This window comes from Elephantulus edwardii, unplaced genomic scaffold (assembly GCF_000299155.1).
Source record: "Elephantulus edwardii isolate Elephantulus edwardi_28Jun2011 unplaced genomic scaffold, EleEdw1.0 scaffold00115, whole genome shotgun sequence".
Taxonomy (NCBI): domain Eukaryota; kingdom Metazoa; phylum Chordata; class Mammalia; order Macroscelidea; family Macroscelididae; genus Elephantulus; species Elephantulus edwardii.
This window is the reverse complement of record NW_006399865.1, coordinates 6,205,950-6,224,954: the sequence shown is the minus strand read 5'-3', so window position 1 is coordinate 6,224,954 and position 19,005 is coordinate 6,205,950. Positions and strand designations below refer to the sequence as shown.

The window sequence follows — 19,005 nt, the reverse complement described above, 5'->3', positions numbered from 1 at the left end:
ACCACAAGGTTGTACAATTTGTTGGGTGGAGGGAAGGAATAAAGGAAATGGGAAATATCTGGTGGGATAATGGTGGTCATAGTTCAATGGTAATTAATTTTATAAAACAATGTATGGGAATGATTGTGTGAAACGTAATATCAGTGAAGGAAAGTGTGAAACACACACACACAAAGAGACCCACTATGTACATGAATGAAACACAGTGTATATGCATACCAATGAAAATGCGGAGGTGGGAAAAGAAAAGAGTTAGGAAAGTCTCAGTGAGAAAGAGGCAAGGTGGTTTACTATGGAAACGTTCTTGGAGGTGCTGGGACTTCCAGTGGGCTCTGCAGACCAACCAAGGTAAAGGAGGATATGACAGTTTTTCAGTTCAGGCAGAAGAATCTTCAATGTGAGTTTCTTCCTCCCTGTAATTATCTATATTGACTTTTAAAATGATAACTAAGCAACTGAAATGTTCCCATTTTGTGTAGTTTTTGTAAGAAAAGCCTGTTTAAAACACCTTGAAGAAGAAAAAGGCAGAGCTTGGCAGAATCACATAGGAGGATCTTTCCAATTTAAGGGGTGCCCTGCATGGATAGGAGTCCCCGTATAGTGCAAACTGTGGATATACTTGCCTGCTAACGGAAGATAGGGCTGGTGATAGATCCATTTCTAAAAAGCCAGACATTGGAAGCCCATTGAATTGGGTTTTCCACATTACTGTTGAGTACTGATGAAGTCAGAACTGACCCATAGTTGACCCTTGAGTGGGTTTTCAGAGGCAGTAAATTGCACAGGAGGAAATTACTCATCCTTTTCCTGTGGAGCAACTGATGGATTTGAACCACATACTTTTATGTTGGCAGCACAATTCTTTACCAGTAAGCCACCAGAGCTCCCAGATTTTTCACTTAAGGATGTGTTATAAGTCTGAGGTGATAGCTTGGTAGCCAGAGGACTATGTTGCAGGAAAATGTATGCTTACCTGCTGAGAGAGAGCCTGAACCCAGTAGGACACACCCTTTCTCACTCTCCCAGAGAGAGAAGGCTTTCCAGAGCAGCTCCTTTAATTGAAAGTTTTCTGACCATATAGTGAACCTCTTGTCTTGGGTTTTATGGCTGGATCTATTGCGTTTAGTACTCATAACAATGCCCCCAACATACCAGTCATCATAATGATGGCCCAGGACCAGGCAACATTGTTTTGTGTGGTACATAAGGTTGCTAAAGTCAGAGACAACTTGATGGCAATTAACAACATCTTTGTACTTAAGTCATAAAACTGTTATAGCATCTTTCATTTGCAAGAAGCAATCACAGTCAATTTTCCTTAAGATGTATAAAATTAAAGTGGTACTCACAAAACACATCTCCTCGAAGGCTTTGCTCCCGCTCCACGTGGTTCTTCAGGGCTTTCTCCTCTCTATTCTCTTTCTCATATCCTTCTTCCTTTCTCTTCTCTGGCCCTTTCCCCCCTCGATTAGAATTCCCATTCCAGTAAACATTCTCTTCATAGTTGAATGGCTGTACGTGAACCTTAGGGGCAGGAGTCCCAGTGCGTTCTGGGATCGTATTTTTCATTTCCCCCTTCTTTCTCACATTCTTCTTGTGAGCTAGCAGCTTCTTGATTGTGTCTTTGACGGTACCAGGGGCTCTGTGTATCTCCTTCACAGAATTTTCAGGGATAACTAAGACAAACAGAACAGGTTAAACATTTCAAATTGAATGATAATTTGATTCATCACTCATTAGAAAAGAATTTTTGGAGAAGAACATGATACTTGAGAGTGTGGAGGAACAACACAGGAGAGGAAGACCCTGGAATAAATGAATTGACACAGTGACTGGAGTAATAGGGGTAGGCGTGTTGGAGACAGGGACATTGGCTCAGGATAGGACAGAATTCAGAGCTATTGTGGATAGGGTCACTGTGACTTGCAGGCAACTTGATAGTACATAACAACAATAGCGAACTATGTAGAACCCTGGTAGTGCAGTTGATTAAACACGGGGCTGCTAAGCAGAAGGTTAGTGATTTTCATCGCTCAGCTTTTCCACAGGAGAAAGATAGGGTGGTTAGCTTTTGTAAAGATTTACAAAAGTCATGAAAGGACAAACACTGCATAACACTGCTGTTACAAAATAGGAGCTGGCATGGGTTTTGGGAAGAGAATAGGAAGAGTGGATAGATACTGAAACACTACATTGAAACAGATTAGGGGAAGAATGGTCCAAAAGGAATATATGAATAGGAATTATACAGATGACAAGAATCTGGAATAAGAGGTGCATTACACAGTTACTGGGGGAAGGGAGAAGGAAGAAAATATGCAACAATTAATAATAATAAAAGTACACAGACTTGGAAACCCTAAAAGTTAGTTCTCCTGTGTCTTACAGGGTTGTTTTGAGTTGCAGTCTACTTGATAAAAGTGGACTGGAATGGACTATGTAGTTTTTACTTTTCAATCTAAGGCTGTTATGACAAAATAGATGTATTTACCTTAACAATGAAATAGTTCAGTTATTTATCACTGTGACAGTATGTTACAGTTACAAAACCAGCTAGTACCATCATTACTTATTTTCCTGACCTTCAGTTGTCCTAGTTCAGCTACTTTGCCAAAGGCTGCATGCTAAATTTCACTGGAAATTTGCTGGTCCATTCCAGGAGGTCCCACTATGTCATTCTGCCCATGGCTCCTTGAATCTTTTCCCTTATCCAGCATGAAAAATGAGCAGAAACACCCATACTCTGGAAATTTTCTTCATGCAATCAGTAACAAAAAACTATGTTGTTCTTGTTATATGCCGTCGAGTCGTTTGCGACTCATAGCGACCCTATGCACAACAGCCCTAAATCCTGCTCTATCCTGCGCCAACCGCACCGCCTCTGACACACCCATCCCAATTACCCCAGTCACTGAATCAATCCATCTCATAGAGGGTCTTCCCCTCCTGCGCTGTCCCTCCACCCTCCCAAGCATGATGTCCCTCTCCAGGGACCCGTCCCTCCTGGCAACATGTCCAAAGTATGTCGGACGAAGACCCAGAATCCTTGCCTCCAAGGAGTAGCTTGGTTTAATCCTCTCCAAGATGAATCTGTTTGTTTTCCTGGCAGTCCATGGTACATTCAGTACCCTTCTCCAGCACCACAGCTCAAAAGCATCCACTCTCCTTCTGTCCTCCCTAGTCATTGTCCAACTCTCTGATGCATAACAAGCGATTGCAAATACCATGACCTGTATCAGGCGCACCTTAGTCTCCAGACAGACACCGTTGCTCTTGAGTGCTTTAGAGAGGTCCCTAACAGCAGACTTTCCCATCGCGATACGCTTTTTGATTTCCTGACTGCTGGTGCCAAGAGTGTTGACTGTGGAGCCGAGCAAAGTGAAGCTGTGAACACTCTCAATCTCTTTGTCATCCATTCTGACACTGCCAATTGGTCCAGTGGTGAGAATCTTTGTCTTCTTGACATTGAGCCTCAGTCCATACTGAAGGCTGCAGTCCTTGACCCTTCGCAGCAAGTGCATGAGGTCCTCCTCAGTTTCAGCAAGCAAGGTTGTGTCATCTGCATAACGGAGATTGTTAATAGATCTTCCACCAATCCTGATGCCACAATTCTCCTCATAGAGCCCAGCCTCTCAGATAATCTGCTCTGCATACATGTTGAAAAGGTATGGAGACAGGATGCATCCCTGACAAAAAACTATAGGCTTTCATAAATAAAGGAATGGGTTCTACTCTATATTAGGCAAACTTAAACATCTTCTTTCAGTTTTGGCTTTGACATTTTCCTTTTCGGAAGAAGATGGGGGAAAGCAAAACATCATTTACCTTTGTGGTGTCAACAATTTCATTTCCTTAGTATGTAAAGTGAAAGCTGAAACAAGGATAGAGATGCGGTTTGATCCGGGCATATATGTGACTTTGAAAGAATAGATTTAGTTTTGTCCGTTTAGATATGTTTCAAATTTGGCATAACTCATGATTATTTACATTCAATAATATTCCTTATGATTGCACTGTATTTTTGTTGTTGTTGTTATGTGCCGTCGAGTCGTTTGCAACTCATAGCAACCCTATGTACAACAGCCCTAAACTCTGTCCTGTGCCAATCATACTATCTCCGACATGCCCATCCCTATTACCCCAGTCACTGAATCAATCCATCTCATGGAGGGCCTTCCCCTCCTGCGCTGTCCCTCCACAGTCCCAAGCATGATGTCCCTCTCCAAGGACCGGGCCCTCCTTACAACATGTCCAAAGTATGTTAGACGGAGCCTCAGAATCCTTGCCTGCACTGTATTTTAGAGAATATAGAAACATGGGAAGAAGGTACAATTAAGAGGGTCTTTGGCATGTTTGGGGAGGTCTCAGACATAAAAATAGAGACTTCTATGTTTAGCAGAGATTGTTCAGGTGGCATATTTTGTTGTCCTTGGGCTATTGTGAGTTGAAGCCAGCTTGATGACACCATACAACAGCAATAGGTTCATGGGGTTGCTCTTCTGTACTGATGAAGTTGACAATTTTTCTTGAGCAGTATTTGAGATTTCTCTAAAGACCTGCTTTACCCAAACCTTGTATGATAAAGAGCAGCCTATCTGAAAATCCTATTTTTAATTTCTTCTCTTTGGGAGGAGACTGGATTTCTAGAAGATTGGTATTGAGTAGGCATGGCTTACCCAGGAGGAACATGGCTATAACATTTGTATACCTTTGCATAGTTCACCACATGATTTCCTGTCATCTGGCAGGAGAAATGCTCCATTAATAGGAGCTTGGGGCACTGTCCTTGGAGAATTCACTCAGCCTGACAAGGAAGGGGCTGTGCCCAGAGACCCAGGAATCAGGAAGGATAAATGAGTTTACCAGGAGGCAGAACAGAAAAGTTCTCCATCATGGAGCATGGCACTGTGTGACAAGACATGGTGTCACCTGTCTGTAACAGGATACATCTACACATGCATACCTTGGAGATAGTGTGAATTCAGTTCCAGATCATCACAATAAAGCAAATACCACAATATAAGCTAGCTACACCATGACACTGACGTGTCCAATGTGATAATGGTTACCTATGGTGGACAGTGTTTGGTGGGGCTCCCCGATTAACCAGACTTGGAAGCAGGAGTGGCACCCACTTCCGAAATAGCTTGCCTCTAGAAACCCTATGAACCTGGAGAAAGGATCAAAGTTATACAAGTGTTCAGGTCTTTCATTCATAGGGTCTTTATGAGTCATCTATGACTCGATGACACTTAAAAACAATGACAATGGTGCTCTTATGGCTCAATGGTAGAGAGCTGCACTGCAATTCCAAAGACACGTGGTTCAAACCACCAGTTTCTGTGTGGGAGAAACATGAGCATTCTCCTCCCATGAGATTTACTGCTTCTAAAAACGTGCTGGAGGATCAGTTATGAGTTGGTTCCAACTCAACAGTACTTAGCAACAATAGCACATGAATTATTGGGTTTATCAGTGCAGGTAAAAGTTATGCTTACATCTTACTGTAGTCCATTAAGTGGGCATAGTATTATGGAAAAGGTTAAAACAGTGTGAGAATGACCAAACATGGCATAGAGACACAAAGTGAGTTTTAGAAAATGGTGCCTATAGACTGTCCACAAAATCAATTTTTTAAAGGTGCATTATTTTCAAAGCATAATAAAATAAAGTCTGCCTACATATATTGTGTTCAAGCACACAGCCCCCTGAAGACCAGGTTTCTGGGTTGGATTCCTCACTTCTGTATCTTCTGGATGTAGGATTCCAAACCATAATTTAACTTCTCTTTACCTCGCTTTTTCTTTTTCTAAAATTGGGATAAGAATGGGATTTTAAAATTTTTTTGTTGCTTTTGTGGTTTAAATGAGTGAATACATCACAGTTACTATGATTAGCACTTAGCACAGGGTATGCATGATATATATGCATATGTTTCTTACTGCTTTTAGAATTCATCACTAGAATATTTAGCATCTTTTACAGAGTTTTAAAACATTTTTCCCAGTAATACCTTAAAATTTCTAGTGTTTATATTATAATTAAAAGAAAATAACCTAGCATGTCTTGCTTATAAAAAATTTGTGTTCTTGAATAAGTACTATATAAATTGAATAAAGCTATCAGCATATTTTTAATGACTAAAGAAACTAATTTCTAATGGGAACGGTGTTGAGTTTGGTAAAGAATACTTTCTTGCTATTATTCCCACACTAATGCATAATTATTAATGCTGGCCTAGTGGTAAGAAGCTGTGCTGCAATACTGAAGATACGTGGTTCAAATCCACCAGTAGTTCCATGGGAGAAGGATGGGAAATCTCTTCCCATGTGATTAACTGATTCTGAAAATCTGCTCGAGGGTCAGCTATGGGTCAGTTCTGATTTGACATCACACAACAACAGGAATGAACTAGAAGTGTTGGTGGTACAGAGAGCTAACAGTTGGATTGCTAACCAAAATTTGGTGGTTTGAACATATGGGCTGCTCCATAGGTGTATCATGAGGCAACTTCGTATAAATTTTACAGTCTTGGGAACCTCTGGGGGACAGTTCTTGCTTGTCTTGACAGCAGATTTCCCCAATCTTGTGAAACCAAGTAAAAGAAGATTGTTGACAATTTCAATCTTTCTTTATTCTATCATGATGCTGCCTACTGGTCCAGTGGAGAGAATATTTTTCTTCTTGTTGATGAAGCATAACCAGTATTGAATGTGCAACATGTGTCCATTTAGAGTCATTTTCCCTTTGATTACAGATAGTAACTTGTGATATCTGCTAAGGCCTTTTCTTGTTGAGTTGAGACTTCTGCAAAACTAACTTATAAAAAAGTTGCTTTATAATTATTCAGTATCATTACAGTGCTATTCACATGCATTTGAACATATTTTGCTATATTACATTTTATTATTATGTTGAACATTAATGAGATGTGATTCTTTCATGTCTTGTGTTTATTACTTTTCTGTCCACCTAAGCATGAATTTTGGCAACCCTTATTCAAGATAAGAGGACAAACCTTGCTTAAGGAGATCAATTTTCAAAAGAAACACAGCCGTTTATTTTCCAAAGAATTAAAGCACAATGAAAAAAATTTGGCAAAAAAATATTGTAAATGACCCAAAGATAACTTTTTTCCCAAAGATAGTTTTAACTTTTAAATAAATACACCAGTGAAAGACTGGTGAATTCAGTTGAAGAAAAGTGATAACAAAAAGTACATGCTTTTCCAACATAAAATATAACATTGTGATGAGATTGCGATTTCAAAGAAAAGAGATAAAGTTGTTTCACTACAAAAATATACTTATGGTTGAAGGGCAGAAATTTTCTTCATATAAAATATATTTGTGTGGAAATGAGATTTTAAATTTTTAATTACTGAGTTACAATAAGTAAAACATGAATTGCAAGCCACTAACAAGTTACCTGTTTGGACATTAACAACACAGTGGTTTCAAGGAGTCAAGTGATTATGAAGGAAGAGAATTGTTTCCAAGTTTACTTTTGACTATTCTAAAAAAGAAGCCCTTGTGGTGCAGTGATTAAATACCTGTGTGCTAACTGGTGATTGGTTAGTTGGTGGTTCATACTCACTAGCTGCTCTGTGGAAGAAAGTTGTGTCAGGCTGTTTCCATAAATATTTCAGCCTTAGAAACATTATGGGGAAATTCTAGTCTGTTCTATAGACATAGGATCACTTTGAATTAGAATCGACTCCAAGGCAATGTATTTGGTTAGGTTCTTCCATGTCTCTTTTGTTGTCAGGCATGAGGGTGGAAGTGGATTGTTGTTGTTGTTAGGTGCCATCAAGTTGACTATGCCTCATAATGACCCTATGGACCACAGATCTGAACCTTGTCCTATCCTGTGCCAGCCTCACAATCTATGACACACTTGACCCCATTGCTACAGTCACTCTTCAAATCCACTTTGTTGAAGGTCTTCCTCTCTTTCACTGTCCTTCCACCTTTTCAAGCCTGATGCCCCTCTCCATGCCCAAAGTATGTGAGACAGTTTTATCATCTTTGCCTTCAAGGAACACCCTGGCTACACCTTTTCCAAGGTACTCTTCTCCATTACCACAGTTCAAAGGCATCAGCTCTTCTTCTGTCATCCTTATTCATTGTCCAGCTTTCAGCAGCATAGCAAGTAACTGAATCAAGTGCACCTTAGTCCTCAAACTGACACTATTTCTCCTCAATAAATTAGAGTGGTCCCTGACTCTAGACTTTCCCAGTGTAATATGACTCCTGATTTCTTGACTGTGGAGTGGTGGGTAGGTAGAGGTAAATTGCCCATTTACTGAACAAATGTTTTTCAAAGGTCTTGTTTTTTGTAGGCTCATCATTTTTTTCATTTGTCAGTACAGAATTTCAGAGTCTAGAGAATAGTTGATTGAAATGATGAAATGATAACTAAGAGCCACAGCTACTACTCTTTTTAAAAAAATTTGTTTTTATTATTATTTTGTGTATGTGTGTGTGTGTGTGTGTGTACCATCAAATTGGATCTGACTGGTACAGGAGGAGATTGTCCCTCCTTCTCCTGGCAGATCATCTGGTGGATTTGAACCGACAGCTAATACTCTTAAGCATCTACTATATACCTGTCTCTGAGCTATGCTCTACCTTATTGAAATCTCAAAATGAACCTGAGTGCAGTACTTGTTTTAATGTGGGCTCCCAAAAAACATAGCCCGAGACAAAGATTTGAGTACAGGTAATTTAATTGAGAGATGACCCCAGGATGGGTAAATGAAGGAATAGAGAAGATAAAAACACCAGTATAGGGTGAGTTAATGTGTATACTACATCTGTGGCAACTGAGACATGGTCTTGCTGAGAATGTTGTTTCCTTGCTCTGTTCTAACTTTGGCCTCCCAGTCCAAGTATAGGTTTTGCATAAACACAATCCAGTGTTCTAGGATTCCCATTCTTCTCAGAGTTAGCCACAGTTTGTTGTGATCCACACAGTCAAATGCCTTTGCATAGTCAATGAAACACAGATAGCTGCTTTTCTGGTACTCTACGCTTTCAGCTTAGATCCATCTAACATTGGCTATAATATCCCCAGTGCTGAGAGTGACACAGTGTTGCACAGAGAGCGACATACAGAGAACAATACACAGAGAGCAATGCATAGAGAGTGAGCAGGACAGTAGGAATTTGAGTGAGAACTATTATTAAAATAATTCGTTTGGGAGCAGCAAGTCACAGGCCCCAGTGGGAGCTTCCAGCCAAACCCTGGCAGGAGCTGCCACCCAAACCCCAGCAGGAGAAGCTAGCAGAGCCACTGTGCAACCCACCCGCTAGGAGCAAGCAGGACAGCAGGAATTTGACTGAGTTCTCATAAGCCCTGCCAGACCTAGAGCCCCACTGGGCCCAGAGCCCTGCTGGGCAAGAGCTGCAGGGTGAGAATAGAATTTGAGTGAAGACCCCACACAAGGCCACCTGAAAAGCTGGAATCTGAGTGAGGTCCCTGCATGTACCCACCCCACCCCCATGCCCACCTCGTGCCCATTCTGCCCCACGACTGACTGTGCCTCCACATCTAGTTAACTAACTTGGTGTTAATCCAGAGTGCCTTGATGTGACTTAGCTGTAACAAGAGGCTGCTCTCACAGGCCCTGAACTGAATCTTTCCTTGGGTCAGAAGTTCAGAGGGAAACACAGGCAGGGTAGCTTCCCCACCCTATTCTAGAGCTATGACTTCAGATCAATAACCTATCATCGCCTCAGACATGAAAAACTCTACCACAGCAATGTCATGATAGAAGCAGGCTACCTCACATCCTACACAAAGTAAGATGTCACCCCCAAAAGATGACATAGGATCAATGGATTCCCTGAAGTCATAAAGTCTGATGGAACTTTCTGACACAAAATTTAAAAGAACAATGATTGAATATTTATAGTGGGTGAAAAGCAAACCTGAAGAAGTACAGGACACTGCAAGCAAAAACCAGGAGGAGCTTAAAAAAAAATCCGAAACAATGCAGATAAAACAAACAATGCATAAGAGGCTCTGGAAAAAACAAGAAACCGTGATCCAGAATATGAGGTCCAATATTTCAGATGCTATCAACATGATGGAGGGACACATGAACAGAGTTGAGATGGAACACAGATCCAGTGAAATAGAAGATAGAATTGTCACCACTGATCTGCTAGAGCAAAAAGCAGAATCAAAAAAGAAGGAAAAAGAAGAAAACCTAAGAATAATGTGGGACACTATCAAGAGAAATAACATGCCCATAATTGGAATCCCAGAACAGGAAGAAGCAAGTAAAGGCACTGAAAAAGTTGTGGAAGAATTACTAAAAGAAAACTTTCCCAGGTATAATGATGAATGAGAGAATATATATTCAAGAAGCTGAGCAAACAGCATATAGAATAGACCCCAAAAGAAAGACACCAAGGCATATCATAGTCAAATTTGCCAGAGCCAAAGATAAGGAGAGAATTCTGAAAGCAGTGAGGGAGAAGCAAAGAGTAATCTATAAGGGAGAGCAAATAAGATTAAGTGCCGATTTCTCAGCAGATACCATGTGAGCAAGAAGAAAGTGGAATGACATATATGGAACATTCAAAGAACACAACTATCAACCAGGAATAGTGTACCCAGCAAAACTGTCCATCAAATATGAAGCAGTGATCAAGATATTCCCAGAAAAAGCAGAACCTAAGAGAGTTTGTAAAAACAAGACCAGCATTGCAGGAAACACTGAGAAACATCCTTCTTACAGAGTGCCACAAAAAGCAGGATGGGCCAAAATAACTAGCAACAACACCAAAATGAACTCAACAAAATGATAGCATTATAACCTTGCCTCTCAATAATCACACTGAATGTGAGTGCTTTGAATGCACCACTGAAGAGGAAAAGTATAGCAGATTGGATAAAAAACCAAAATCCATCAAAATGTTGTCTACAAGAGACACACCTGAAAAATGAAGATTAAGAATGACTAAAAATAAACTTCTCCAACAGGGTGAAAAGGGAAGCCACAGACTGGGGGAAAAGTATTTGGTAATGACATGTCAGAATTTATAAAATATTTGAGCACAACAACAAGATAAAGGTAAATAATCCAATTGAAAAATGGGCACAGGATAAGAACAGACACTTCACCAAAGAAGACATTCAGATGGCCAACAAGCACATGAAGAAATGTTCAAAATCCCTAGCTCTAAGAGAGATGCAAATAAAAACAACTATGAGATATCATCTCACCCCAGTCAGAATAGCAAAATTTAACAAAGCAGCAAACAACAAATGCTGGCGAGGTTGTGGAGAAACTGGAACCCTTATTCACTGTTGGTGGAAGTGTAAAATGGTGCAACCACTGTGGAAACTGGTGTGGTGCTTTCTCAAAAATTTGCAAATAGAGATACCATTTGACCCAGCAATTCCACTACTGAGAATATATCCCAAAGAGACCATAACTGACATCCAAGCAGATATATGCACACCCATGTTTATTGTGGCTTTGTTCACAATAGCAAGGAGTTGGAAATAACCCAGGTGCCCATCAACAAACGAATGGATAGAGAAGCTGTGGTATATTCGCACAATGGAATACTATGCTGCATTGAAAAACAGGGAACTTATGCAATATTATTCAAAATGGGTGGCCCTGGAGGACATTATGTTGAGTGAAGTATCTCAGTCACAAAAGGACAAAATCTGCATGGTGCCACTGTTGTCGAATGGGACTGACATCAGGGTTGGGTTAAGACTGAGAAAAACTGGATAAATTATGTATACTGCATTGAAACAGACGAGGGAGAGAATAATTTAATAGCGATATATGATAGGGTATTATGGTTATCACAAGTGTCCAGAATTAAGGTTGCATAATAGAGTATACTTGGGTGGTGGGAGGGGTGCAGGGGGATTGTATACTAAAGAAAGAATTTTTCTTTTACTTTTCAAAGAGAGGAGCAAACTGGGTTGGGGGGAGGGCTGGGCAGGGAAAAAAGTGCAACAATGAATCAATGGAAATCCAAAATCTCTGTAAATGTTCATTAAAATTAATAAAATAGAGTTTAAAAAATAAATAAAAGGGTGGGAAAAAATATACCAGGCAAATGGCATCCAGGAAAAAAAGCAGGAGTAGTGATATTAATCTCTGATAAAATAAATTTCAGTGTAAAAACCATCACAAAGGACAAGGAGGGTCACTATGTAATGCTTAAAGGATTAATACAACAAGAGGACATAACAATAATAAATAGCTATGCAGCAAATGAAAGACCTGCAAAATATATAAAGCAAACATTAACAAAACTGAAAAAGGAAATTGACTACTATAGTAGCTGGAGACCTCAATACACCACTCTCAAGAAAAGATAGATCTACCAGAAAGAAACTCAACAAAGATGCTAAAGAATTAAACCACACACTACACCAACTCGACCTCTTAGATATTTATAGGCTAATGCACCTAAAAAAAGCACAGTATAACTTCTCCAATGTGTAAGAAATGTTCTCCAGAACAGATCACATTTTAGGTCACAAGGCAAGTATCAATACATTAAAAAACATAGAGATAATACAAAGCATCTTCTCAGACCACAATGCTACAAAATTAGAAAATAATAACAAGAAGATAAAGGAGAAAAAAACCATACATTTAGAAGTTGAACAACACCTTGCTTGAACATGACTGGGCATTAGAAGAAATAAGTGACACTGAAAACATCACTTACCAAAACCTCTGGGAAACAGCCAAAGCAGTAATCAGAGGTCAATTTATAGCAATAGACAAACACATTAAAAGTCAGGAAAAAGGGACAAATATTGCATAGTGCCACTGTTGTAAAATGGGACTGACGTTGGGGTTGAGGAGAGACTGAGAAAGAGGGGATAAGTAATGTATACTGCATTGAGATAGATGAAGGAGAAAACTGTCTAAAAGGGATATATAATTAGGTATTATTGTCATGACAGTAGTCCAGAGTGAAGGCTGCACAGTGGATTGAACTTGGGGGGAGGGATTATATAACAATGAAAGAATTTTTCTTTTACTTTTCAAAGAGAAGAGTGAATTGGGGGGAAGGGATGGGCAGGGAGAAAAGTGCAACAATGAATGAATGGAAATCCCAAGTCTCTGTAAACTTTCATTAAAATTAATTTTTTTTAAAAAGGCAAGAAAAACCCGACCATTAACTCTGTAACTCAGTATCTCCAACAAATTGAAAAAGCAAGAAAATGCAACAGCCTCAAAAAATCTGAAATTATAAAAATTAGGGCAGAAATAAATGAAATAGAAAACAGAAAAACAATTGAAACCATCAACAAAACTAAGAGTTGGTTCTTTGAAATGGTCAATACAATCGACAGATCCCTAGCAAAACTAACAAAGGAAAAGATACAAATAATCCGAATAAAAGATGAAATGGGCAATGTTACAAAAGAACCAACTAAAATAAAAAGGCTTACAATAGAATATTATAAAAAAAACTATACTCAAACAAATATGAAACCTAGAGGAAATGGACAAATACTTAGAAATTCACAACCCCCCCCAAACTGACACAAAGTGAAATTGAACACCTGAACAGACCAATTACAAAAGAAGAAATTAAAAAGGTAATAAAACAACTTCCAGCCAAAAAAAGTCCTGGACCAGATGGCTCTACAAGTGAATTTTATCAAACATTCAGAGAACTGTCACCAATTCTACATAAACTATTTCAGAAAATAGAAAAAGATGGAATTCTCCCAGACCCATTCTATGAAGCAAACATATCCTTGATACCAAAGCCAGGAAAGGACACCATCAAAATAGAAAACTCTAGGCCAATATCTCTCATAAACATAGATGCAAAAATCCTGAATAAAATCCTGGCCAATAGAATCCAACAATATACTTAAGTAAATAATCACCATAACCAAGTGGGATTCATAATAGGTATGCAAGGACGGTTCAACATGAGAAAAACAGTCAATGAAATTCACATTAACAAAGCAAAGAATAAGAACAACATGATTCTATCACTTGATGCAGAAAAGGCCTTTGACAAAATCCAACACTCTTTCCAGATTAAAACACTAAATAAAATAGGATTAGAGGGGAATTTCTTCAACATAGTAAAAAGTATGTACGCAAACCCAAGAGCCAACATTGTTCTCAATGGATCGAGATTAAAGGCATTCCCTTTGAGAACAGGAGCTAGGCAAGGATGCCCACTATCACCTCTCCTATTCAATATTGTATTGGAAGTCTTAGCAATAGCAATAAGACATGAGAAGGAAATAAGAGGTATCCAAATCGGCAAAGAGAAGGTAAAATTATCTCTCTATGCAGATGATATGATAATATACTTAGAAAGCTCTAAAGACTCAGCAAGAAAACTATTGGACATAGATTCAGCAAAGTGGCAGGATACAAGATCAACATACCAAAATCAATTGTTTTTCTCTAATGTGACAAAGAGACTACAGAGATGGAGCTAAGAAAAACAATACCCTTCACAATAACTAATCACAAGATTAAATATTTGGGAGTAAATCTAACCAGAAGCACAGAGGATCTATTCAAAGACAATTATTCAACATTACTACAAGAAACAAAAAGAGACCTGGAAAAATGGAAAGATATACCTTGCTCATGGATAGGAAGACTCAATATTGTGAAAATGACAATTCTCCCAAAGGCAATTTACACGTTCAATACAATCGCAATACAAATACCAATCCCATTCTTCAATGAGATGGAAAAAGCAATCTCCAGTTTCATTTGGAGTGGAAAGAGGCCATGAATAAGCAAAGCACTTCTTAAAAAGAGAAACAAGGTAGGAGGCATTTCACTCCCTGATTTCAAACCCTACTACACTATCATGGTGGTCAAGACAGTGTAGTACTGGTAAAATGACAGACACATAGATCAATGGAATAGAATTGAGAACCCAGAAATCAGCCCATCTACCTATGGTCAACTGATTTTGACAAGGAGATTAAGTTGGTTAAGTGGGGAAATGACAGCCTTTTTAACAAATGGTGTTGGCAAAACTGGAAAACCATCTGCAGAAAACTCTAACAAGACCCGCACCTCATACCATACACAAAAGCCAACTCAAAGTGGATCAAGGACCTAGGACTATAAAATTCATCAAAGACAAGCTTGGAAGAACCCTAGAAGCACTAATCCATAACATAAGCAGTCTTCTAAGTATCCTGAAAAACCTGCAACCACACATAGTTAAAAAAGTCATTTCTCTATCTGTTTTGAAATACAATGCTGTGAGTGACAGGATAATCTCCATATGCATACAAGGAAGTCCAGTGAATACCACCATCATTCAAATACATGCACCAACAACCAGAGCCAAAGAAGAGGAAATAGACGATTTCTACCTACTTTTACAGTCAGAGGTTGATTGAACACGCAGTCAAGATACATTAATAATATCGGGTGACTGGAAAGTAAAAGTTGGAAATCGAGAAGAAGGATCAGCTGTTGGAAAACATGGACTTGGTGAAAGAAATTAAGCCAGAGATAGAATGATAGAATTTTGCACAATCAATAACTTATTCATTGCAAATACGTTTTATAAGAAACATAAACGCAGGCTATACACATGGATTTCACCTGATGGTATTCATAGGAATCAGATTGATTATATCTGTGGAAAGAACCACTGGAGAAGCTCAATACCAGCTGTGAAAACTAGGCCAGAGGCTGATTGTAGAACAGACCAACAATACTTATATGCAAGTTCAAGCTGAAGTTGAGGAAAATGAAAATAAGTCCATAGGAACCAAAATTTGACCTTGAGTCTATCCCAGCTGAATTTCAAAATCATCTCAGGAACAGGTTTGAGGTCATGGACATTAATGAGCGAAGACCGGATGAGCTGTGGGAGGATATCAAGAATATCATCTAGGAAGAATGCAAAAGGTCATTACAAAGACAGAGGAGGAAGAAAAGACCAAGATGGATGTCAGAAAAACTCTAAATATTGCATTGCAGCTCTGAGAAGCCAAAGCAAAGCAAAGAAATCACGATATTAAGGAGTTGAACCTACAACCAGGAGAGGATAAAATAGACAAATGGGATCATCTAAGAATAAAATCCCTGTGCACATCCAAAAACTTCTTCGACAGGGTAAAAAGGAAAGCCACAGACAGGGAGAAAAAATTTGGTAATGACATGTCAGAGAAGAGACTTATATCTAGAATTTATAAAATACTAGAGCACCACAACAAGGTAAAGGTAAACAACCCAGTTGCAAAATGGGCACAGGATATGAACAGACACTTCACCAAAGAAGACATTTAGATGGTAAACACATGAAGAAATGTTTAAAATCCCTAGCTCTACGAGAGATGCAAATCAAAACAATAATGAGATTTCATCTCACCCCAGTAAGAATAGCAAAATTTAACAGAGCAGCAAACAACAAATGCTAGTCAGGTTGTGGAGAAACTAGAACCCTTATTCAGTTATTGCAGCTTTGTTCACAATAGCAAAGAGTTGGAAACAAACCAAGTGCCCATCAAAAAACAAATGGATAAAGAAGCTTTGGTATATTCACAGAATGGAATACCATGCTGCATTGAAAAACAAGGAACTCATGAATTATTACACAAAATGGGTGACCCTGGAGGATATTACGCTGAGTGAAATATCTCGGTCACAAAAGGACTAATGCCACTGTTATAAAGCAGGACTGACATCAGGATTGGAGGGAATCTAAGAAAAAAGGAGATAAATAATATATTGAAACAGATGAGGGAGAGAACTGTTTAAAAGGGACATATGATTAGGTATTATTGTCATGACAAGAGTCTAGAATGAAAGCTGCATCATGGAGTGGACTGGGGCAGGGGGTTGTATAACAATGAAAGAACTTTTTTTCTTTTTACTTTTCAAAGAGAAAAGCAAACTGGGGGGAGGGATGGGCAGGGGCAAAAGTGCAACAGAATGAATGGAAATCCAAAATCTCTGTAAACTTTCATGAAAATTAATAAAATAAAATCCCCAGTGTCATGGCCTCTTTTTAATCCAGCCAGCACATCTGGCACTTTTCTGTGATATGCTGTTCCAGTCATTTTGTATAATTTTCAGGAAGATCTTTCTTGCATATGATATTAATGATATTGTTTGATAATTTCCACACTATATCAAGTCACCTTTTTTGGAATGGGAACAAATATGGATCTCTTCCAGTCAGTTGGCCAGGTGGTTGTCCTCCAGATTTCTTAGTACAACCTGGTGAGCGCATCAGGGCAGCATCTGTTTGTTGAGATATGCCAATTGGTATGCCATCAATTCCTGGGGTCTTGTTTTTTTTACCCATTTCCTTCAGAGCAGCTTGAACTTCCTCCTTGATCACTAGAGGCTCCTTTTTTTCTCATTGAGGCTTTAATGAAAATTTATAGAGAACTTGAATTTCCATTCATTCATTGTTGCACATTCTCACTATAGGCTTTTGATCATATGTTGTTTCATTAAATTCTTCTGTATCGGCCAATTCCTTTTGGTACAGTGACTCTGTATACTCTTTCTATCTTCTTTCAATGCTTCCTGGATCATTTTAACATTCTGCCCACAGTATCCTTAAGTATTTAGTTCCTTCAATTTAAAAAATGCAGGGCTAGTTCAGCCCTTTTGATATATGGACTCCAGCTCCTTGCTTATTTCATTATAATACTTTGATTTGTCTTTCTGAGCTGCCCTTTGAACTTTTCCGTTTACCTCCTTAACGTATTGATTTCTTCTCTTTGCTTTGGCTCTTTTGGCACCCTAGTGCAATGTTCAGAGTATCTTTTGACATCCATTATGGTGTTTTCTTCTTCCTCTTTGTAATAAACTTTTGCATTCTTCATCGGTGATATTCTTGATATCCTCCCACAGCTCATATGGTCTTTGCTCATTAGTATTCATGGCTTCAAAGCTGTTCCTGAGATGGTCTTAAAATTCAGGAGGGAAAGACTCAAGGCCAAACTTTGGTTCTTGTGCATTTAATTTTATTTTCTTTAGCTTCATTTTGAACTTGTATACAAGTAGTTGATGATCTGCCATCAAGCTTCAGCACAGAGATACTCCATTGTATTGGGGCTAAGGATTCGCAAGGAGCTGTCACCCCAGTCTCAGTGATCTTAGGGAGGTCCAGGAGGCTGTGGTCTGTTCTGTCTCAAGCATTCACTGTAGTACTACCATTTTGTATCAGAGGAAGCTAGGTCTATAGAGTTTGAGAAACTTGCTAAAGGCTTTTGTCCAAAGCAGCAGAGTGAAGATAATCAGGGATATATGAAAACACATAGTTCAGGGAACTAGTGAATCATGCTAACCCCAGTTTCTATTCCCATGAGAGCAGAAGAATTAGTTGATACCCAGTTACCACCATGGACTGCTTCTGAAAAGGATCACAGCAGAAGGTCCTGGAATGAGTGGAAGAAAAATGTGAAACAAAACTTTTATAATCCCTATATCGATGTCAGATAGATACTGCAGAAATCCCCAAGGCTATGGCCCTTAGCTATCCATCAAGTCTGGAACTGAACTCATTCCCATGCTCAATTTTCAGAGAAAATGTAGATTTATTTATAAGGTTAGCAGTAATACTTTCCCCCCAGGATCCACTTATTCACAGTCTCTTTCTGAATAAAGTTTTAGACATCACAGCCATTTCTAAAACCAGTTGCCATCGAGTCGAGTCACTCATGTGATTCTGTGTGTGCTAGAGTAGAACTGTGCCCCATAGAGTTTTCAGTGGCTAATTTTTCATAATTAGATCACTGGAATTTCTTCTGTAGTATTAAAAGATGGAAAGAATATACTGAATCACTGTATCAAAAGGAATTGGCAGACACAGAAGAATTTCATGAAACAACATATGAGCAAGAACCTATGGTGATGAAGGAAGAAGTTCAAGATGCTTTGAAGGAACTAGCAAAAAAGAAGGCCCCAGGAATAGATGGTATCTCAATTGAGATATTTTAGCTAACAGATGCTGCCTTGGATGTGCTCACTAAGTTGTGCCAAGAAATCTG

General features: G+C 39.0%; 1 protein-coding gene across 1 annotated transcript in view; it reads right to left on the bottom strand.

Annotated features, from left to right (window-relative positions):
- EGFL6 (EGF-like-domain, multiple 6) overlaps nt 1–19,005 on the bottom strand; it is a 68,639-nt gene that overhangs the window by 19,094 nt on the left and 30,540 nt on the right. The window contains exon 8 of the mRNA XM_006892417.1: nt 1,350–1,676. Coding sequence (XP_006892479.1) covers nt 1,350–1,676 — 327 coding nt within the window. The remainder of the gene's footprint in view (nt 1–1,349; nt 1,677–19,005) is intronic.